The sequence below is a fragment of the Glycine max genome, chromosome 12 (assembly GCF_000004515.6).
Source record: "Glycine max cultivar Williams 82 chromosome 12, Glycine_max_v4.0, whole genome shotgun sequence".
In the NCBI taxonomy this organism is placed as follows: domain Eukaryota; kingdom Viridiplantae; phylum Streptophyta; class Magnoliopsida; order Fabales; family Fabaceae; genus Glycine; species Glycine max.
In genome coordinates this window covers 36099081-36121798 of record NC_038248.2, presented here as the reverse complement: position 1 = coordinate 36121798, position 22718 = coordinate 36099081, and the positions used below count along the sequence as shown (strand labels likewise).

At 30.8% G+C, this 22718-nt stretch overlaps 3 protein-coding genes across 5 annotated transcripts; 1 reads left to right on the top strand and 2 right to left on the bottom strand.

The window, feature by feature from the left end:
• Window positions 1-745: 745 nt before the first annotated feature.
• Window positions 746-4856, bottom strand: LOC100776004 (rho GTPase-activating protein 5). Its single transcript, XM_014765006.2, has 5 exons — window positions 4167-4856; window positions 3657-3777; window positions 3344-3463; window positions 1796-2026; window positions 746-1495 (listed from the first exon to the last, which is right to left on the bottom strand). Exons 1-5 carry the CDS (start codon window positions 4514-4516, stop codon window positions 1055-1057), a joined length of 1263 nt encoding a protein of 420 aa, XP_014620492.1. The 5' UTR covers window positions 4517-4856; the 3' UTR covers window positions 746-1054.
• A 2304-nt stretch (window positions 4857-7160) lies between these two features.
• Window positions 7161-9951, top strand: LOC100499969 (uncharacterized). Of its 3 annotated transcripts, NM_001248030.1 has the most exons (5): window positions 7275-7645; window positions 7954-8000; window positions 8340-8515; window positions 8855-8873; window positions 9522-9645. In NM_001248030.1, exons 1-5 carry the CDS (start codon window positions 7357-7359, stop codon window positions 9630-9632), a joined length of 642 nt encoding a protein of 213 aa, NP_001234959.1. In that variant the 5' UTR covers window positions 7275-7356; the 3' UTR covers window positions 9633-9645. The 3 variants fall into 3 exon arrangements, with proteins under 3 accessions (XP_040862995.1, XP_040862996.1, NP_001234959.1); XM_041007061.1 differs by having other exon boundaries at window positions 7161-7645; window positions 8855-9951; XM_041007062.1 differs by lacking the exon at window positions 7954-8000 and having other exon boundaries at window positions 7273-7645; window positions 8855-9951.
• Window positions 9952-16019: 6068 nt separating this feature from the next.
• Window positions 16020-19525, bottom strand: LOC100811467 (glucan endo-1,3-beta-glucosidase 14). Its single transcript, XM_003540201.5, has 3 exons — window positions 19238-19525; window positions 17724-18757; window positions 16020-17615 (listed from the first exon to the last, which is right to left on the bottom strand). Exons 1-3 carry the CDS (start codon window positions 19413-19415, stop codon window positions 17544-17546), a joined length of 1284 nt encoding a protein of 427 aa, XP_003540249.2. The 5' UTR covers window positions 19416-19525; the 3' UTR covers window positions 16020-17543.
• Between the last annotated feature and the right edge of the window lie 3193 nt (window positions 19526-22718).

Sequence of the window (22718 nt, the reverse complement as noted above, 5' to 3'; positions counted from 1 at the left end):
GGTAATGGACTAATAATCTAAATTTGGAATCCTTCCCTATCAAATATTACTAAGTGTGATTAAACACTACAGTCCCCTTCAGCTTTCTGCACTAGGAGGATAAGGCTAGTAGCTAGTCTACAGAATAGAATTGCCACAAACCAAGAACTTATGCATGTATGGCTTCAAGTTCCACCGTTCCCACTTCCACTTGTGATCATAATTTATCATTGGTGGAAAGAAGGAGAGGAATATTCGATTGAGTCCTTTAAACTTGTTGACTCCTTTCTAGGAAAATGGTTGTGGTTCTCAGCTAGCCCTCCCTTTCACTGCCTTGTCCCATTATAGAAATGTACATACAATTAACCCTTAGATGCGTTTTGGTGGGAAAAGTAGCTTGCAACGTTTTCTTTAAAGTTTGATAGTTTTGTGGTTTTCATTCCTCTTGATATTTCTCACCTCCATAAAACTCCTTGCCATTGGTCTACCTTTGTGGACCTGATGCCTCCCAAATCAATCATACAATATTTTTTCCATAAAATTTTGTATTGAAGTTCTATGGCCACTACTACTGTTATGGTCCAAGGGAAAAAGGTTCCACTTCTACCTAAACGCGTAGCATGTCTCATTGCTATCATCTGACCAAAACTTATTGGACGATCCTTACTCTGGCAGGAAACCAAAATTGTAGAGTAAGGATCCAAAAGACCATTCCAAAGGGCAACAGAAGATTAATTTATTATTAAGGAATAATTATGAACACAAGTAAACACACAGGGAATGATATTTCATTACAATGTTAGTGTGATCATAGTACTATTCTTGAAATCAGATAAGTTAAACAAACAAAGGAAAAAGGAAAAAGAAATCATAAAGGACCAATTCACAAACTTCCCCTGGCAATTTGCAACTTGAGACATAAACAAACTTACAATGCCACAATGTCAAATAATCAATTTACATTTCAGTGCCTCTTCTGTTCTTCACAGCCACGCTTTGATCTATTCATTTATTGTATCTATGTGACTTAAAATACCAATTCCTTTTTTTTTCTCAACAGGCACTATTTGATGGATCACAGGTTGCTGCCTCTTGTCTTTTTGGACTCTTTTCTAGCATTTGACTTACTTGATTGGCCAGTTTTACTCTTCCCCATGTTTCCTACGGGTGGAAACTCACAATACAAATCCTCATTGCAAACAAGATTCTCAGAAGAGTTTGTCAAACTGCCAGGTTCTCCTCCAGTTGAGTTGTTTTGGAGTGATTCAGGGGAACGGTCTAAGGCAGTTTTCTCTAAAACAAAGTTTTCTTGAGCCTCTTCATTTTCTGCAGGAGTATCTTGCCGGAAGGACTCCAAAATTCTACGGTTTTCATTATCTACAGAAGGTTGTAGATAAAATCTAGGACATGATTCTACCACAGAATCCTTTCTTTCCCGCACTGTCCTTAATATAAGTGTCTTCAAGAAGTTCATTACTTGAACTGCATACATCAATGCAGATATAGGGTCTGCCATCTGCAATCAGAATGACCAAATACTTTCATTGACTCGAACCTACTATCAGATGGAACAACTATCACATTGGCATCTTTATTTACTCTTGGAAAAACACAGCATAGTAAAGACTTCACTAAAGGTAAAAATATTGTCAAGACAAGTAGTGCAGAAAAGATTTCCCGAGAAAAGAAAACAATTGGATTTCAAAAGATTTCCATATGCAATTTAGTAAAGTAGAAAATGAAAATATATAGCACTTGTATGGTACATCTTTTCTTCCTTGCAGTCACTTGAGAATGAAAAAATATGGAAACACACCTGAGTCATGTTTGGTGCAAAAACCATGGCAATGTTACGCGCATTCATCTTATTAACATGCTCATGTAGGACAACATCAGCCATCAGATTGATGGCCCAGTCCAAGAGTGAAGCTTCAGTATGAGGTAGATGTCTCACTAGTTCAGAACATTCATCCTCAGTCTGGCATTGCATTACCTGCTCGGGTGATAATGAATCTAGAATGCCTGTAGGAAGTTCCCTAAACCAAGCCTTGAAAAATGCAAGAATATCAAAATAGTATCTAATAACATGCATTTTCTTTATGCCAAAAAAAAGCACAAAGAATTAAGCAGAAGCTACAAAAGCAGTGTTTTGTAGCATTTACCTTATATCCTTTCATATAAAAGATAGTTTGCTATGTACGCGAGTTTAATTAAATGGGATTCTGGAATGGATTCTGATAGTTACTTGCTAGGATAAAACTACACCAAGAAAGGTGACATATTCCAACTAAGTAGTGCTAAAGTTTCATGAAGCAGCAATTGAAATAAAGATGTTGGGAAACTTGTTATATTTGTCTAAAGACATGAATTGACAGGTTGTTAGTGGCTAGCAGTAAATAAGTTGGAAGGTTAAGACAGAAGCAGAGGATGATATGGATGCAATTGGTCAGCATATGATTTAGGAAGAACAGAAAACAGATAGAAAAATGAAGGTTCTCATTGAGCTTGTCTAGAAGAAACGGAATAAAAAGAAAGGATAAAATTGTTTTGCAAATAATTTTAAAAAGACTCACAAGCAAGGGTCATAAGACATTTCAGTTTCCACTTTCCAACAGGATCATAAAGTTTACACATTGAAAACACTTGTATTGTAGAGTTTAGTTTTGTTTGTTGGCCCTGACGAACATTGAATTAAAAAGGAAAAACTAATCATGTAATTAGGAAGTCATTTTTATATTTTTTAAAAATAAAACAAATATTAATTAGAAATTTGGATGATCATAGGAGTGGCAGTAGATCATTTGTCTGACTCAACTATTTAATAAAGGACATCTTAGGAAGATGAGAAAAAAGTTATATAGGAGATGCAATAAACGAATAGGAATGACAATACAGCCTCCCTCATAAACTGCAGGATGTTCTAGCTCACCATCTAGTCTATAAACCAGATATTGTATGGGCAGACAATTTTACTATTCATCTGATCCATTAAAACGGGTCTAGATATGGAATGTGGTACTATTCAGTCAAATACATTGCGGAATTTGGAAATGATGTTTATTTGTCTAATTTATTAGACTTAGATAAATGTTTGAAATTGATAAGTTACTTTCTACAATCAATTACATGTTGAATCAATTCTATTTGCACAAATGATTCTAGTACATGTTAGATCTATAATAAAAGAGAAAAAGAATTATTGCATAAAAATAATCATTTCCACAAGCAAAAGTAATCATTATATCATAGAAGATACTTTTTTTAGTCAATATGATGATCCAGTTCAATTCACCAAACAAGCATCTATGAACAGGTACATCAACAGAGGAGCCAGAAGCAAACAATCATCTTGCAAGAGTTATACCTTAATTAGCCCTGCCAAACAATGTACATCAATGCCTTCTGGGACCACTCCCAAATTCAATTGATCCCTAACATGTTCCTCTTGACCATTGTCCGCGTTAATTCTGAAAATCCCCTCCACCTGCATGTGTAAGTTCAACTTTTTAACCAAGAAGAACCATTAATGCAATCATTTGCAAGGTGAACAAATAAGTCCCCATGGAGTAGTACATGATAAAGCAGGACTATCATTTTTGCTAGTTTCACACAAATTGCATCCAACAGATAACCAGCAACATCATCAGAAATTTACAGACAAATATAGATGATCAAACCTGCAACCCTCCTTGAACATACAGATGCCTTTGCATCAACAGCAGTATTGTTGGCACACTGTTCCCTCTTGAGTCATACGACAACTGCATGGATTCTGTTGAAACTCCAAAAACAGATGCACTACATGTGATAAATCAAACAAAAGCGTAAATAAATAAACAAAACAACACAACCTTTAAATCAAAGACTCTAATATAAATGCATTCACAAATGCAAAAGATCTTGACATTCTCTAATAAAAACCGACCAATCGTGCATAAAAATTAAACTCATAATCAAAACCATATTGTTTCTGATTCGTTGACTTTATAAAATCTAAGGATGCATAGAAATTAAACTCGGAATCAAAACTATAATGTGCATTAAAAATAATGCATAATTTTCCTCTTAAATTTAAAAACTAATAAAAACCAACATGCATTCGATCAGAAATGTGACTCTAATTCAATGATGAACAAGTGTCTTCAATTCATGCCTTTTAATATATATGCATGGACATAAACACACACCTAGCACTAGGAGGCCTTCTGGGGACCTCAGGTTCAAACTCAACAGGCAAGCCCAAGAAACCATTGAACCTATCAAAGGTGACATGCGCAACATGGCGCACGTTCGTTGGGGAGCCAATGTCCATAATGGAGCCGATGTTTTTGCGAGGAAGCTGGAAGGATTTCCTGAGAAGGGTCAGAAGAAGCGCCAAGAGAGGTCGGAGGAGAAAGGCATTGGGAGAAGAGAATGAAGAGGTTGTTGGTGTTGTTGTCCTTGTCTTTGTTGTTGTTGTTGTTGTTGTTGTCCTTGTCTTTGTTGGTGGTGATGAAGCAACAAAACGAGGTGGGGAGGAGTGGAGGACCTCGGTCATGGCTGGCAATGAAAGAGGCCTTTACTTGGAATATAAAAAACGAAAGCACAAAGATTTTGTTTCAGAAAATGCCAAGGTTGTGACTTGGAGTTGGATTGAAGGAAAGTGCAGTAGTGTTTCTAGGGTGTGGGACGTGAGAATCATTAACTCAGTTTTTCTTTTTAATTTTCATATTTTTTATGTTATGTTGCGTGCTGTGGAGCGTTGAACAAAGTAGTAGTCACGCTTGTGTATGTGTTGGAGTGAGTGGAGAGAGAAAGTCACCAACAAGGATAGGAAGAGTAGAACTAAAGACAGATAGACAACAAAAAAACAAACCGGTGAGAAATGAAATGAACACTTGAAGATGGTGAAAACTTGTAAAAGAATCTCATAATATATAATAGGTTTTTTTTTACTGGGGGTTTCATAATTAATATATATATATATATGAATCAAAGATAATGTCAAAAAATATATAATAATTCACATATATTATATTGTTCAATCTATTTAGATCATTGACATAGATCCGAATATACATTAAAGTCACTGCAGATTGTTTTATATATCAGTTTGTTGTATCCCATATGTTAATAAAAAATAATGTCATTATTGTATTAATTAGCTTAGTACACCAAAGTTAAATATATTTTTAGCTTCTACAAAACCTCTTCTTTTATGTTACCAGCTCCTTCTCACACCATCTTTGTACCATAAAATAATACACAAGTGTAATTTATAATATATATATAGTTAGCTAAATATGATGATGACCCAATAATTTAAAATAATATATTTTTATTTAAAGAATTTATGCGAATCTGTCCTTTTGATTATGAATGATGAATAAAGTATTTATTACCTAAACTAATATAATTAATACGCGTGAGATTGTCTTCATTAAATTAAAAAATACCCTAACCTTTTTACGTAATAGCTTTTATGCGTTATGTCCTGTTATATTGATCAAGAAAATAATAAATAATAAATATTAAAAATCACAATAATTTTTTGTGTGAATACAATAAAATTATATTAATGACTATAAAAAAGATAGTTTGATTAATGACATTTCAAGAAATAAATTATTTTTAGTTTTCCATTCAATGTTTTAAAAATACTTGTTCATATTTTTCTAATACGTTAAAAATTAATATGATAATTTTGCAGGCTAGCTAGTAGCTAATTAATAAGAATTTCCGCGGTATCATGTGTGTCTGCATGTATGTGGATAGAATTAATTTTAGATAAACATGATTTTGTAGAATTGATTACAGTTAAAATTAATTTTGATACAACAAGATTCTTCTTTAGATAAGAAATATTAGGAAAATGATTTTTTTTTTCCAAAAAATGTTGTTTGAATACTTTGAGGCTTGAGCACCTTGCAATCATACAACCGAGGGCCATTGATGCAAAACCTCTCAATTGTGTTTTTTGTGGAGGAAAAATCGTGTTTGTAATCCTCATATTCAGTGATGGATTTAGAAACATGTCGAGGATAATACTCATATTACAAATTGACTTTTTTACTACATTTCAAATTATGAAAGTGGTTTTATACCAAAAAAATTTATCAAAGTAGTTTATAATTATAATTATATATAGAGAGAGAAATGTAATATATTAAATGTGTTCCTTTGCATAATAGTCATTCAAAAATTATTCTTACATAACTTTGGATTATGTTTCCTGAAATACATATTGTTTTAAAAAAACTTAATCCAAAATTATGTTAAGAATAAAATTTTAGAATGGTTATTCCGAAAAGCAACACCTTATTTTAGACTCTGGATTCGTCAATCCGGAAAATTGAGTGGATCAAGAAGAAGAAGAAAGCTTTACAAACAGAAAAGGACAAAAGTAGCGGAGTTTAAGGAGGTCCAGTGCAAGGGGTTGAACAAGTTGCTGCTTAGGGGACACAAGGGTGAGAGAGAAACTATGGGGTGCAAGTAGGAACAGCCTTCATTATGAAAGATGTACACCAAACTCATACAAGTGATGAAGCCCACAATAGCCCAAATTCTCGTGACCAAGATTGCTAATTTTCGCCGTTGTAAAGTTATATAATATATATTATTTTTACTTTATTTTCTAAAAAATAAAACAACTCATAAACTTATTTTTAATATAAAATTATTTTGAAAATGAAATAAGAAAAATGAAACGAAAAGACCGGAATAGTTTTAAAGACACTGTATAGTTCACGGACAGCATACATTTTTATTCAAATAAAAAAACAAATTTTATAGAAGCAGATTAATAAATTAATTTTTCTTCTTGTGGTATCTTTTTTAGTAATTTTCATCATTTTATCATAAACATTTATTATTTGGATTTACCTTTAACTTCATCTTTAAGAGTTCTCCTCCAAATGAATTCATCTTTACTTTCATCAAATATTTATATATTTAATGATCTAATTCACTTCACAATGGTGGAGAATCTAGGTTTGATATTAAAAAAAACACTCTAGTGAGGGTGGAGAAAGTTAAACTTAAAATTAATCTCATACTCAATTCAAAAAATTGAAACTTGAAGGGAATATCAAAGAATGAAAATCCTATTTCTGATGGCTAAAATTAAAATCAAATTGTTATAAAATATTAGGGCTTAGGATAAATATTGTTGAAAAAGACACGGCATACCGATATTGACCACCGTCTTGGCAAACAACGCTGTGGTTGCGTGTGAGGATTCCCGTCATTCGTCAAATCCTATGATAATAAGACACATGCCTATATTACCAAACCCGAAACTAGAAAGTACCGTTATCTAACTTTTATCTCTCTCTCTCTCTCAACGTGCTCGTGCAATTAAGCAATCTGAATCCAAGGTTGTAATTGTAACTAGCTAATATGTCTTCTTCATACCATTTTCAATCTCAGTCCTATGCTCCATCTGCGCCAGAACAACCTCCATATTCCAATTACCATCACACTTCTTCATCAGCATCATCGAGTTTTCCACCAGGGACACCCCATGACGTCATTAGGAGCTTTCAGATGGTGGATAGGGACCGAAGTGGCTTCATTGATGAACGTGAATTGCAGCAAGCTCTCTCTTCTGGATTCCACCACTTCAACCTCAGGACCATTCGTTTTCTCATGTTCCTCTTCAAGAGTCCAAACCTACCCCTCACAATTGGTACCTAACTTCTATTCTTTTCTTTTTCTTAGTGTTTTAATTTAGGCAAATATTAATGGGCATTGGTTAAGACTTAAGAAACTAAAAGGAAAAATATTTTTTATGAGATCCATAAAATTCCGCGGTTTATGATTTTTAATGAGATACATTTGCTGTTCTCCAATGATTTCTACAATGACTATTTTTTCTGTTTAATTCCTTAACCAATGTCGTAACGACACTAGTTAGTAATATCCTTTAATTCAATTCATTGGGTTGGAGTTTTCAATTGTGTTGATATCAATTGGCTATTGCTCGTTCCTTCACAGGACCAAAGGAATTTGCAGCACTCTGGAGTTGCCTTGGTCATTGGCGAGTGAGTCTTGTTTTCATTTCTTCTTTTACTCTTTCTCAAGATATAGGAAAAGAAAATAAGAAAATAAAATGAATTGAATTTTTTTTCATAAGTAAAATTAACTTATTATACTTATCAGCTTTTTTAGAGAAGTTATTTGAATGAGTTTTATAACATATAAATGTAAGTTGATTTTAGGTTAGAGAAAAAAAGTTCAACTTGTTTTTATTTTATTTTATGTTCTTCTCTTATAAGTGATTACAAAGAAGTTTATCCAAATTGCTTGGGTTTGAAATTTGTGTTTTACAATAGAACTTCACCCCAGGTGATAGTCTCTGAATCTGTTACTTCAATTTGTAGGGCATATTTGAGAGGTACGATAAAGACAGGAGTGGGAAAATTGATCCATTAGAACTCAGAGATGCTCTATATGGTATTGGCTATGCTGTACCGGGCTCGGTTCTACAACTTCTGCTTTCCAAATACGGTGATGGAAGTGGTAGGAGGGTTGAACTTGGTTTTGACAGTTTTGTCGAGTAAGATTTTTTTATCTGGGTCTTTGAAGAGAGTAAATTTTCATTTTGGTAGTTGAGAGATTTTTTAATCATTAATTTGGTCCTCGAAATGTTATTACATCAATCTTGTCCTCAAATGATGTTTTTCTTTTTTCTGTATCAAAATAGTAAAAAGACTTAATCTTGTCATACATACTATTATGATAACATAATGATTTGGGGGCCATTTTGGTGTAGCTTATGTTTGGAGCACCAAATTGGTATTCTGAAATCTTTCAAGGACTAAATTGGCTTTTGTTGTATTTGAAAATGTCAATAATGTCATTATATATCTAATGTTCTGTTTTTGGATGTATGCAGGTGTGGGATGATTATTAAGGTAAAACTCAATGAGCTTTTGAAGCCATGGACGTGCCTCTCATTTCTCTATTTCTTCCTTTGTGTTTCTTTTTCATCCTTTCCTTTGATATGGGCCAATTCACCTGTTCCATTGTTTGTTTAGCTTGATATATGTAGTTCGGGACATAGATGTCTATACTCTATCCTGTTACATTCGTTAGCATATGCATTATCTTCACTTTCTGATATGTGATGAGAAATAAACAATTGGTTGGTGTTATATGGTACTTTTGAAAAAAACAAAAAAAAAGTTTTTTTCATAAGTTAAAATTAGTTTATGTATAATTTAAAATTAACTTTTCAAAATAAAAAAAAAAATAACTTTTGAAGAAACTCGTATGAGAGGATTTTTACAAATTTATTAATGCATAATTTTAACTTTTATGATAAGTTTATTTTATTTCATTCTCCTATAATGTTTATAGAGAAATTCATCAAAACAGGACCCATCTCTAATAAACTTTGCCAAGAAAAACCCGAAGGCCTAAACATTTTGGAGCATCATTTGTTCATTTCAATATGTAGAAATTAGCATTGTCATGAAAAATACATGCTCTTGTAACCAAGAGTTGATTCTTGTTTATTTACTTGTGTTTGTTGCTGTGCTAATTACCTGTTACACTTTCAGGGTCTGACTGATAAATTTAAGGAGAAGGATACACGGTATACGGGTTCGGCTACACTTTCATACGATGCCTTTATGACTATGGTCCTTCCTTTCCTTGTATCTTATGATTGATAAGTGATGTTCGTCGGCAAGATTTCCAAGTTCTTTGGTCCTACATTCAATTGATTGTTTTATGACTTTGATTGTGAATAAATTTTTAGGGTGCAACGATTTGTTATATTCATTTGTGTTCCAGTAATGCTCACATACATCTCATTCATTTACATTTTTTTTTAACCAACAAGTTACCTATTATAGCTAAGGGGTTTGTGGCAAGAGAAGTGATTAAGCGTTAGTAGGTGAGTGGTGAAAGTGTGTATATAGAAGAATGTATGTATTTAAACTTTTTTCTCTTGTAAACATTATGTAAAAGATGTGCAAGTTCCAAGAATTTGTTTCAATATTTATTGATATGAATAATTTTACATGCACAATTTCACACACAAGTTTCTCATTACTTCTCCCAAACTAAATATCCAACTAATTTAATCAGCTACATACTTAAAGTTAATTAAGGGTTTGTTGCAAGAAAAGTGGTTAAACATAAGAAGTTAATGACCGGTTACTTATTAGTGGAATAACTTTTATATAATTATGTTTATTAAATTATTAATATAAATAATGTTTGCAAAAATAGTACTCCGTATAAAATTAGTATGTCTGTTTTCACTAATGCCAAGCAAAACCAGTGACAATTGTTTTCCCCTGCGTACTATGAAAGGTAACTAAAAAAATAAAGCCAAAACACTAACTTCTACGTAAATATTTACCCTGAGGACATGATGACATAACTCCATGTGTCATGAGTTCGATGTGTTGTAATTTGTAAATGTATTACTCTAAAATTTTAGTTGACCCCATCCATAAGATACGTGGGTTCCACCCCCATCAATTTTAGTCGATCCCATCCACCACATGAAATTACAATTTGCACTTTATCCCAGCTATTATAATTTGAACATATAATTAGGTTTTAAAAGATTGAGCAGCCATTATCTCTAATCATTCACCAAATCTTACATCATACATTAATAGAATATTCTCCAACTTGTTTCGTATTAAGATTTTTTTTTCCTAAGCTAGTATTAAGAATTGCTAATATTATTAAAAGAGAAAAAGAAAAGAAAGCTTTGTATGGCAGCAAAATTTTATTCAAGTCTAATTGTATATATCAATGGTAGGTTTTGACTATATTAGGGGCGGACCTGTGTGTTAGCCAAGGGGCCCATGGCCCCCCTCGATTTTTTGAAAATTTCATAATTAATATAAATGTTTTAATTATTAGGTGATTTATTTTGTTAATTTTTAATTATTAGATAAGACTGTACTCTATTTTAAAGGCTTTGTTAAATATTGAATGTGGCCTTTTCTTTGTGACTCCAGTCCATGAAATATTAAACAGATATCCTTAAAAAAAATATAGGATAAATTTTAAAAATTCATTCAATTTAAACTTTTTTTGGATTTTTTAAATTCTTTTATTAGTAGAAGTGTAGAACATATCTTAATAAATCATTTTATTAATAGAATATATTGTATTTAATTACATAACCCATATAGACTTATAAGTATATTAAAAGAGTTTAATTAGTATGTATTGATCATATAAAATAATGTTATATTGTTATTTAATTATATAATTATATATAATTTTAAAAAAATTTATTATAATGATAATTTGTAATTAAATGATTGTATAAAATTATTATAGAAATTATTAGTGCATATTTCTTTTTTCATATTGTAATATTAGCAAGCATGTTTTGATAGTTTTATTTGTTTCGTATCTCATAAAAATGAAGTTTATTTATTTATTTATTTTCACGTGTTAATTTATTTCGTATGTGTAAAAATCATCAAAAAAAAATATTGTATCTATAAAAAATCTAATTAAGTTAAATATTTGTGTATATAATTTAATTATTTTAATTCCCGTTTTTTTACCATTGTTAGTGTTGCAACAGAACAACGAAAAAAATTTAAAAATAAAGGAGTTGCCATCATAGTTTATTGAGAGATAAATTAAAAAAAAAAGAATTTTCAAAAGATTATAACTTTTGCAAACAAATTCGAGTTCAAGAGAGTTGATTACATTTAAGAAAGGTGCTAACAGCCTATGATGCACATCATAAAAATAGTCTCATCTAATTAATTAAGCAAACTAATTTTAACTTTTAAAATATATGTCCCACTCTAAAAAAATGGTGACTATGACGAACATCAAATTTTATTATTCATTTTTGAGGAAAAGAGAGTTAATGTTTTATTTTTTGATTTTATATATTTATTGAACTTTAGGATTTATGAATTGTCACAAGAATACATCCTAAAATGTAAAATTGATAAAGGTGTACACCCAAGTCAATCCTTAGAAACATTTTGCTTAAAAATTATTCTATAGAGATATTAGTTTCAATAAACAGATTGTATTAATTCATTTAATTAAAAAGGAGAATAATTAACTGCCAAAAGTCATATATCTAAGAAAACGTAAAAAGGAAATACATTCATTCAAAACTAAAACAGAGCGTGGAGATTTTTTAGGAGGAAGATTCTTATCATAAAATATGTACATAAAGGCAAAAGAAATAAGCAACATGAGGTGAAATAGGATTCACTTACATGAGCTAAGAACTAATTAATCGAGCTTTGGAAACTTCTTGACATAAGAACGTTATTGCAAGCGTAAATATTTTTTAATTTATGATGAAGTAAATTAATAACAGATTAAGAACAAAAGTTATACAGCAATATTCCAAAGAAAGGTCCCAGCAGCAATATTACCATACACTTGAACTTGAATATCAGTGACTATTTCATTGCATATCAATACCTGCAAATGAACTTTTTCTTCTGCAGTTAAACTGACAGCACGGAAGACTAAAGTCGTGAGCTAAAAGCATTTTTTTTTTTTTTATCAATCACTGCACATGCATCTTCAGGTTTAAACCAAAAACACCGAGAACTAAAAGCAATGAATGGTGCACGAAGACTACAGAACAAAGAGCCACACATCATAAGTCACTCATGAGAGTATACACGTATGGAGTTAAGGGTTTTCTCTGATGCAAGGGTGAGTTGGGTCCTAAGTGGGTTTGGGTTATGGGTATTTCACTTGAATTGATTTTATTGGGTTAATAGTTCATGATTGAATTGAGTTTCACCAGTAATCTGAAAATCAGAAAGTTGTGAAACTTTTTCTCTCTTTTCTTTTGTGATTTTTTTTTCTTTTCATTTTTTCTCTCTTTTTATCATTATTCTTTTCAATTCTTTTCTCAGTTTTTCGTAAAATAATATAAATAATCTGAACAAAATTGAGTGTTAAAAGTTTGTAATAAATGAAAATAAATTTTTAGAAAATTTATCTGTTTATTGGCCTCCCTATTTTTCAATCCTGGATCTGCCCCTCACTATATTGAGCATTGCCATCAATGATCTAGTCATCTAGATTTATATCTTAATTCAATAACAACCAATTGCTTAGACTGATAGAATTGGAAACCGAATCTAAATAGTTTTTGCAGAAATATAGTTTGACTTTATTATTTTAATTCAACTATTCGATTTACACACATGTACCTAAGTAAGCTACCCCACCAATTGGCACTATTGAGATTGGAATAAATTTGGTTTTAGATTGTCCACTATTTATCTAATGCTAATAAAACACCTTAAATTTGACTTTTATATATAGTAAGGTCATTGTAAATATTACTGTAGTTTTTTTTAGGTCACTTAAAAAAACTGAGAACTATTCATCTTTGAAACTTTATTTCGTAATAAATAAAAGAGTAACATAATAAAAAAAATCTCTGAAATTCTATTTAACATACACAAATAATTTAACATATTTAACGCACACAACTAGTGAACAACCACCAAGAGCAATATTTTAATATTTGAATCAGTTATTGAACCAATTTCGATTATTACTGATGAATTGATTTGACTTCATATATATTACAAAAATATAACTAAATAACCAACATAATTTAATTATTCAATACTGTAAATTTAAAATGATTTTCGTTATAAAATATCTAATATTTTAAATAACAACCAATGTATATGTTACTATCAGTCTATAAATAAATTTTAAACACAAATAACATTCAATACCTTTAAAATAATCATAAATTCACAAAAAATAACATAAAAAATCATAATTTTTAATTTTTTTAAAAAAGAGCAATTCAATTCAATAAAAGATTCATTCCAATTTAATCAAATACCCACCCAATTCAACCTAAGTCACACTGGTTCTAATACATTTCCATATTTTTTTTTAACAAATCAAATCAGTATATCCATCAGATTCCGGATCAAACTGGTCAAGCCCGTTCTTAAAACACAGACCAAGAGTATCCAATCCAGTTTGCGTCTGTTCCTATCTACGTGCCAAAAATAAAACCTTGCAAATAATTTTTTTACACTAGTTTCGTAAATTGTTTTTATTTATCCGTACAGTCAATTAGCCGTAACATCTTTCTCCAACACAAGTATAACCAATGTTCTAGCAAACAGCATGTTTTTCTGTTAAAAAAGTTTACCTACCACTTCTCGGTTGGATCTCTAAATTCTAAAGTGAGGTTTAATTTTCACTTTTTGTTGAATCTATTATGATATTGACGCTAAAACTTAATTTCTACGGCTCCACAAACCCCCATATTGATGACAAGCACAAAAGATTAAAGCAATCATTTCATTTACTTAAGTGGCCCTTAAATTTCTTATAGATTTTATACTCGTACTACTTTGTTGTTTTTTTCTACCTTAAAGCCCAAAACTATTGTAAGCGAGGAGGTCCACCATCTAATCAATAATGCTTCAAAGCAAAGAACCTCAAATATAGCAAGCTAATTAAGCGTGCACAAAAAATTTTAAGTGGTTTCTTTTGAGCTGTTTATAATAATATCTTCTCTATGGAGCAATAATGATGATACTAACATGTAACAACAATATCATCATCATTTTGCAATCTAAGCGCGTACACACACACCCACACAAAAAAAGTTCCTCCCAGTATGAACATATGCTATTTTGATATGTCTGTAACCAGAACAAAACAATCGGAAGTAATTCAAAAGCTTCCGCGTCTTCATTTATACTTTTTTTACCATTTACTACTGGTTGCTTCCACAACTAGTCTTTCTGGGTTTATGTCAGCTATATTGTTCTTCTTATCACACTCAGACAGAAAGGTGTGTTGAAAGTCTCATATAACAGATAAATATAAGAAAAATGAGATATATTAAAATTCTACCTTAAATAAAGATAATATCGAAATAAACTATACAAGTGAAGAGTAATTTTCACCTTACTGTACAAAATCATAAAATCATTTGACCATTTTTTTTACATGTACAACATAATAATCTGTCTAAAGAAGACTTTTTTTTTTATTTTATATATATTAACTTTCTGTCAAAAAATCACTGTTCTCCATATTACGAATCTTTGATTATTTCTAAACTGTGAAATAAAAAATTATATGAATGGATTTAGCTACAAACTAGATTTAGGCAAAATACGAACTAGTCCTCGAACAACTGCTCCCATGGCTGTGTAGAAAATGTGTAGAATTTGCCTTGCCCTTGTCTCCCTGCATAGATGCGTCAATATTAAGTCAATAATATGCATGCACCATTCTCTAAAGATTTTTTTTAATGTCAAAAATGGAAGAAATTCTTATGGGACATTTCCACTATATTTTATTTAATTCTTTAGGTTCTTCGAAAAAAAAAAGGTTTAAAACTGTAATTTATATCACATTTCTGTGGTCCATTATATTACTACTACTAGATATACCTATTAAATGACGAACACGTTGTCATTATGTAATATTTTTTTTATGCGTTGTCATTATGTAATATGTCCCAAGGTGTCTGAATTTGTATTAAATTAAAATTTTTATTCGATGTATTTTCTATCCGTTCTTTTTTTTTTTCAGAATTTATGAAACTAATGCCAAATCTGCTAAAAAAAACATGTTCTTGGTGGGTGGTGGGGTAACTGGTATTAATGAGATGAAATTGTACCAAAAATAAAAATAAAAATTAGACGACTATTGTTTATATGAATTCTCTAAGTTTATATTTAAACACGTTCTTGTGGTGTTTTTTTCCCCTATTGTTTAGAACAGCATAAAGTAAAGATGTATTTTGGTTTGTGAGTATATATGGCACATCAGAAAAGAAACTTAATGCCACAAAAATCAGGTATGGAAGCAGCTAGCAATAATCATCACTAATTGTGCTTTGAAATATTTAGGTGGCTGCTCCTATCTGTCATTCTCATCCCAATTGAGCCATGCTGCTGTAAGAACTCTACAAATTCAATTGAAATGACCTGGACCACCTCTAATAGCCGCCCTAAGCTCAATTTTTATGACCCTTATTGCAGAATCTTTCACATGAGATTATTCTCGTCCAACAAAGAGGCACCATTAGAATTCTAAACCATGTTTTCTCCATTCAGATTCTCACAACTGCACTCAGCTCATGAATTTTTCTAAGTTGCAAATGATACGCTACAATATTATACCTTGAAATTTAACATCCTGTTTGACCTTGGAACAGTTCACACTAAGGAATTTTAATTCTATGAGGACAAGCTATCACTCACTAATAGAGATGGTATAATAGAATCTCTAAACTCTTTACTCAACAGTTTAATAAAATTCTACAGTAGGCCCCTCTTGGTAGGTGACATTCCAATGCTAGTATGCTACAACTGAAATTGATCTCCTCGTATATTTTAATAATTAGATTTTATGGTTAAAAATTAAGAGAAAATAATTTATGCAAATGATATTCTTACACTGATATCGTATCATACAAATGTATGGTAAGTCTAGGATCTTTTATAATAACCATTGTACCTGTCATAATTTCTTATTGACCGAGTTTAAAAAAATTTACAGTGTATAAAAAATGAAACTCAAATTTTAATAATTTACTAGGATAGTGAGAAAATTTGAGTATTATGTATGAAGTCTTAGGATCAATCCGTGATTGTGAACTAAAAAAAAAAAATTAAAATCACTTTTGCACAACTTTAAAACAAAGGGTCCTACAAAAGCTCATATGGGAATAGAAGGAAGGAAAGTAGTGGAAAGGAGAAGCCACCTACGAGAAAAGGTTCAAAACCAAGGACAAATTCATGAGATTGGGTTATCTGGCAGGAGGGATCCTGAAGGCTTTTCTTTCCTTTTTGACATAACCGAATTTGGACTTTTGTATAGCTGAAGACAAGGAGAATTTTATTCCGGGGAAGATTCACATGCATGATTGCAAGTAAGGTTTTCTAGGGGTGGTTATAGTGGCACAAGAGTCCACTTGGTACATGCACAAGCACTAATTGGACAGCATTTGACAGGTTTTGCTTAAAGAGATACCATTTAGGCAGAACTTTTACACGCTATGGTTCCAAAGCTTTTCCATCATATCATTTTTCAGATTACATATTTGGCATAGTACTATCAAAAACTCAAAGAATAACTAGAAGGAATCAAAAACGCTTTTTGAATTTTTTTTCCAGACTTCCCATCTCTTTATGCCCGTGATCATTGCTAATTTACTACATAATGTAATAAACTTGATTCATTAGAAATTCAGGAGCTGAACTAGTTTTCATGTGACCAAAGAATGAAAAAAATTTATAGCACAATTACTTCAGTTTCATTATTTACAATACCTGGTTTCCCAACCGTTACTGAAATTGTAATTGAAAAAAAAAAAGAATATCAGCACTTGCAAATAAAAAATTAAAGTAGGAGTTATAAGGTCGACCGGAAAAAGGGGAGAGAGATTCTGGTTTCAAATCCCTATTACTAAAAAAACTAACAAACTAACCATTAACATTTGTTGATTAAAAAATAATGATTCAGATTCACGAAATATATTAAAATTTTCCTTACCTTTTAACAACTCCTATTGCAAAAGAATGATCTATAGAAAGTTATTTGTTTTGTTATATTCCTAATCACGGTCTTGAAAGCTCCCAAGTGAACAACAAACATGTAAATATGTAGATGAGAAAATTGATGGACAAAGCCTGCATATCAATAGCAATGAGAGCATTAGATATGTCTACTTTAGAAAAGTTTCAAAAACAGAAAGTAATGAAACTTCTCACTGGTAAAATGATTGAATTTATACTTACATTAGATTTGGACTCCATAACCATTTCTGGGACTGGGAGATAACCTTGTAATCCAATGTTGTAAACTGGGGTACCATCAGGATAATAAAGGCCGTAGTTTCTCTCAGAAACAGGACCAATCTTCAAATTCTCATTGAAAAGTGCAAATACAAAAATATCAATTGGAACAGATGGATTTGCAGGAGTGCCTTGCTTCTGCTCTATCCTCTTCAACAAATTACTATTATATATTTCTGCATTCTGTGGTGTGGCTCCAACCTCATCAGGGTCACCCTTAGAAGGCCAACCGGTTTCCGAAATCCTCACTTCTATATCGGTATGCTCCAGCGCTTTGATGGCCGCGTAGACAGCATCAATTTGAGCATACAACATGTTATCATAAAGCAAATTGGTATTTGGATCAGTGGCCCCTTGATTTGGCTGAAACAGCACATATTTTAAGGAGATTTGGTTTGGATTGTCCTTGTATGCAAAAAATGGATATGCATTAATGAGGAAGGGTGATTTGATTTGAGCATGAAAGCTAAGGAGGGGTTGAATGTATTGTATCAGATCTTGCCTGAATGCCCCAGATGAAGGAGGGAAAGAATTGGCTAAAATGTTGAAAGAATGAGCAGTTGTAACAGTAACTTGTTGTGCTAGTCCTAGATTAACAAGGGCATTATACACACTTTGCATTGCAGGGAGAAGATTTTCTGTGAGCTGAGTATCATTGTAGTTGAAGACCTCGTTTCCTACAGTGATGCAAGTGATTCTGGTTTGTGAAATGTAAGGTTGAACATTCTGTTGAACCCAGCTCTGAGCCTTAGAAGGGTCTGTCATGCTCTGCAGTTTCTCGTTCTCTAGCCCTATGATGAATTCCACATCTGAATTGGAGAATGCAGATAGAACATTTGGATCAGCATCATAGAGTTTGATTCTGGAGACATTCAGAGATTTTATAAGAACAGCCACACGGGATGGAGATGGAAGGTTGTTGGCCTTTTGCCCGTAGTTGATTCCAAAATTTAGGCCTCGGCTTTGCACAAACAAATCTGAAGAACAACATAGTTTGATACATCAGAATATATAAGAATAGATAGCAACAAATCTAAAATCTCCAATTTTACAATGTTCAATAGCCATAATTAACAATCAATCTCTAATAGAAGATTAAAAAAAAAAAGCTTTGAGGGAGTCAAACCCTGAAGAAAATTGTGAAACTCTGGCTAACCCATAATTCAGATAAGATATTGGACAAACTAAAAAGCTTATATTATATGGAGGTTGGAGAATAGATACTCAAACCCAATTGAAAAAACAAGAAAGCTAAATTAATGGTTAATTTGATTCCTTTGAGCACACATTGAGGTCCCTCTTTCATTACAAGAAGCTAATCAAAAGGAATAGTATTCTGATCACAATTTAGAATGGTCCATTCCATTTGCCAAGAAAACTCAAATAGCAAATTCTAAAATTTATTCACTTTCCATGGAATCATGCAGAAGTTGAAAAGTTAGTGGAAGATAACAAACCCGAAACAGTGAGAAGCAGCAATAGCAAAGTGAAGAAGAAAGAAGAGGTTGTTGCCATTACTGATCTGATATTGGGCATAACCGCCAACCAAGACCAACACCACGCTTCCAGCCTTAAGGTCCAAGGTTTGCCACATAGCCAAGTTATTACATTACACACACACACACACACACACATATATATATATATAAACAAAGTTACAAAGCTATTCAGTTTTTATGTGAAAACTAGGCAATGCTATTTGGTTTTCTCTCTATTTTTTTGTTGTTGTCATTATTATATAATATCCACTACTAAAGTTACACGTACGAGTCTATGAAACACTTACCCCAGTATTAACCTATGCCAAATCGCCGACATAGTGAGATTTTATATTGAAAGTTTCAGGAGAATTCGCAAGTACCAAGTAAAAAAATTATCTATGTCAATGTGTGTATGTCTTTTTAATCACTATCTCATTCCGTTACTGCTTCCATTCTGCTTTAATTGTTTACGTTCGTTTTTTAATCACTTTTATTCCTCTCTTTTTTGGAACGTTTGAGTAATTTGATTACCGGATCTGAAGTGGAAGAGCAAAAGAATATTAACTTGTAATCATCATAATCTCTTTTTCCTATTATTATATCATCTTGTCCTTTTTTTTTCATTCATGTTTAATACTACAATGAATTAGTTTTTACGTGTATTTTTCTTTTCCTTATGGATATGATTTATTTAATTTTTTGATAGAATCCTTATAGATATGGTGGCAACTGATCTTTTCCTAAGTCATTGATTAAAGAATTAAAAATATTTTTTTATATAAAAACATCTCTTAAGCAATTCTACGATTTTTAATAAAAACTTTTTATTTAATAAATACCTTTTTATGAAGCAAGAGGCTTATAAAAAGGAGAGAGTAATATATAGTTTTACACAGGAGAATACGTACTATTTTGTAATGACTGCTCTTCTAGTATACTCAACGTTTGACTATTATTTCTCTAATGTTGGGATGGTTGTTCTTCTGGTGTACTCGTGATCTGGCTATTATTTCTAATATGTCTTGTTCAGAGTGTGTTCATGTTCATGATTGGAGGAGGTGAGTACTGGTTAAGGAAAACGATTGTCACTGGTTACCTTATTTTCTTTTAAAATAACAGTAGTTAACAATCATTAAAGAAGAATTTGATATCAAATTGATAGAAAATAAGAAAAAAAAATACAGTGTTGTATTGTGAGGATGACCATTGTCCAGAGAATAAATTCTAGTGAACCTCTAGTGCAGTCAAAACTAGAAGCACGTTAAAGTCTAAATAACAATGACAATAATAACAAAGATGAGAAAAAAAAATGAAAGAAGTTTATAAAAAGATTAATAATAATAGAAAGAGAAAATATTTGTTGGCTTGTATCAAAGTTTAAGTTTTCAATCTCTTATACAATGTTGACTAGTTTGTATATTTGCAAATGTTAATAATAAATAGTATTTAATTCCTAGATAATTATAATATAGAAGAAAAACTAATAAAGTTAATTATAATTAAAATAACAACAAAAATTTAAAAAGAAAAAGACTTTTCAAAAAGGAAATAAATTGTACTTAAATATTTTATTTAAATAAAGAGGATCCAATTATCTCCTATAAAAATGGAAATAAATTATTTATTTTTAAAAAATTCAATATTTTTACAATAAATATTATAAATAAGAATAAAATATTTTATTAAAAAATACAAATAAAGATAAATAAAAATTAAATATCCTTACTGTTAAAATCTCAATATAAACAATCATCTTAATTATTTTAATATTATACATTAAAAAATATTAACAAAAATTCTGGGGGGCAATGCTACAAGTAGTTCCGCCCCTGTGTATAACATTTCAATTTTTATTTGTGTTCATACAAACGAAACGTGAAATTTAAGTAGAAAAGTCAAGAACAATCGTATTTTGATTGGTTAACAACACGCTATCACCATCTCCTCCAAAAAATAATAAATACAAAGCAAATAATTATATTTTACTTCATTAAAGACTATTCCTTCCTAAAAGCTTAGTCGTTCTAATCCTTTTAAAGACTGAAACTATCCCTGAGACTTTTCAAAGATATATTCGTCAATCATTTTAATTGTTATATATTTAATATATAACGTTAATAAAAAATACATATATGACACGTTAAATACTATATTAAATGCACATATGGCATGGAGTTCATTATCCTTCCTCTCATCGCACAGAAACCACAATGTTACTTCTCAATTAACACACAAATTAAAGCAAAACCTGAATCATACTTCACAAAAAACAAAATTCACCACTAGTGCACGTTGCACTACAACAGATCTAAACAGCCTTGATTAAAAAAAAATGAACACAAGAAACAATTGTTGACTGGAATTTTCAAAATTGAAGCAAATTAAAATAGAAACAATGAGCAAAGGTAATTTGACATTCAAGATTCATGGTGACGTGAGGTTGGAAACATAAGGAAAAATAGAAATTTGTTAGTGAGAAAAGTCATCGTATTTTGAGGTCATCACTCAAGAAAAAAAGAAAAGGATTTGATAAGAATAGGAAAAAATTGACATCAAAATATCACAATTAATTAATGAATATAAGTTATGTTTGACAAAACTAAATAAAAAGTTAATTACTAACTCAAAAGCTAAAAAGTTCAAGAAGAGATATGACAAAAAAATAAGGATAAGTAATCATTTTTGTCCTTGAACAAACTGAATAGATTAAACCAATCAAGATGTTAGTTACAGTGAACAAAAAATGTCCAGTGGACCAATAACAATTTAGTGACGTGACATTTTGGTCTAATCTATTCAAAGTGAACAGATGAATGAATTTATCACATTTTTTTCAGTTTTTCAAAGAGTAAAATTTGAATTTTTATCTTCTCAAGATAAATCTATTAACTTTCTACACATTCAGGAAAATAATTATTTATCTAAAAAATAATAAAAACATGATTTATTTGAAAAAGGTTATAAAAAAATTTGATAAATACACCGATGATAAAAATGAAAGAAAATATAAAAAAATAAAAGTTAATGTTTTAAAAAACTATTTCAAAAAAAAATATTAAAAACTACCAAAAAAACTATTTAAAAAAGTCAATTAGTTAAAAATAAACTAAAAACTAATTAAAATATCTTATTGGAGGTAATCATAGATTACACAAAACTAAATGAGAAAATAAAACAGATCCATTAATGAGTTAAATGTGAAACTGGTTAAAAAATAGGAAACCAATAACAACAAACATACATAGCCATGCAATTATTTCACATATAATCAATACACAAACGATTCTTATAACAATATTTAATAAAAAAAATATATAATAATAAAAAAAAGTTTAGAAAAAGAAAATACTCACTATATCCCATTGATCCAATCAAATGCAGCAAAATAATCCTAAATCAAATAATACTCATGCTTTACTGCTCAATATATTGTTACTTGTGTCTCCCTCATTGTTGC

Coding starts and splice junctions, on each gene's coding strand:
- LOC100776004 (XM_014765006.2), bottom strand. CDS start 4,516: ATGACCGAGGTCCTCCACTCCTCCCCACCTCGTTTTGTTGCTTCATCA. Junction 3,778..4,166: donor AGAAGGCCTCCTAGTGCTAG/GTGTGTGTTTAT, acceptor TATCACATGTAG/TGCATCTGTTTTTGGAGTTT. Junction 2,027..3,343: donor GTTTGGCAGGGCTAATTAAG/GTATAACTCTTG, acceptor GCATTTTTCAAG/GCTTGGTTTAGGGAACTTCC.
- LOC100499969 (XM_041007061.1), top strand. CDS start 7,357: ATGTCTTCTTCATACCATTTTCAATCTCAGTCCTATGCTCCATCTGCG. Junction 7,646..7,953: donor AAACCTACCCCTCACAATTG/GTACCTAACTTC, acceptor GTTCCTTCACAG/GACCAAAGGAATTTGCAGCA. Junction 8,516..8,854: donor GGTTTTGACAGTTTTGTCGA/GTAAGATTTTTT, acceptor GGATGTATGCAG/GTGTGGGATGATTATTAAGG.
- LOC100811467 (XM_003540201.5), bottom strand. CDS start 19,415: ATGTGTGTGTGTGTGTGTGTGTGTAATGTAATAACTTGGCTATGTGGC. Junction 18,758..19,237: donor GCTGCTTCTCACTGTTTCGG/GTTTGTTATCTT, acceptor GTTGTTCTTCAG/ATTTGTTTGTGCAAAGCCGA. Junction 17,616..17,723: donor TTATGGAGTCCAAATCTAAT/GTAAGTATAAAT, acceptor ATTGATATGCAG/GCTTTGTCCATCAATTTTCT.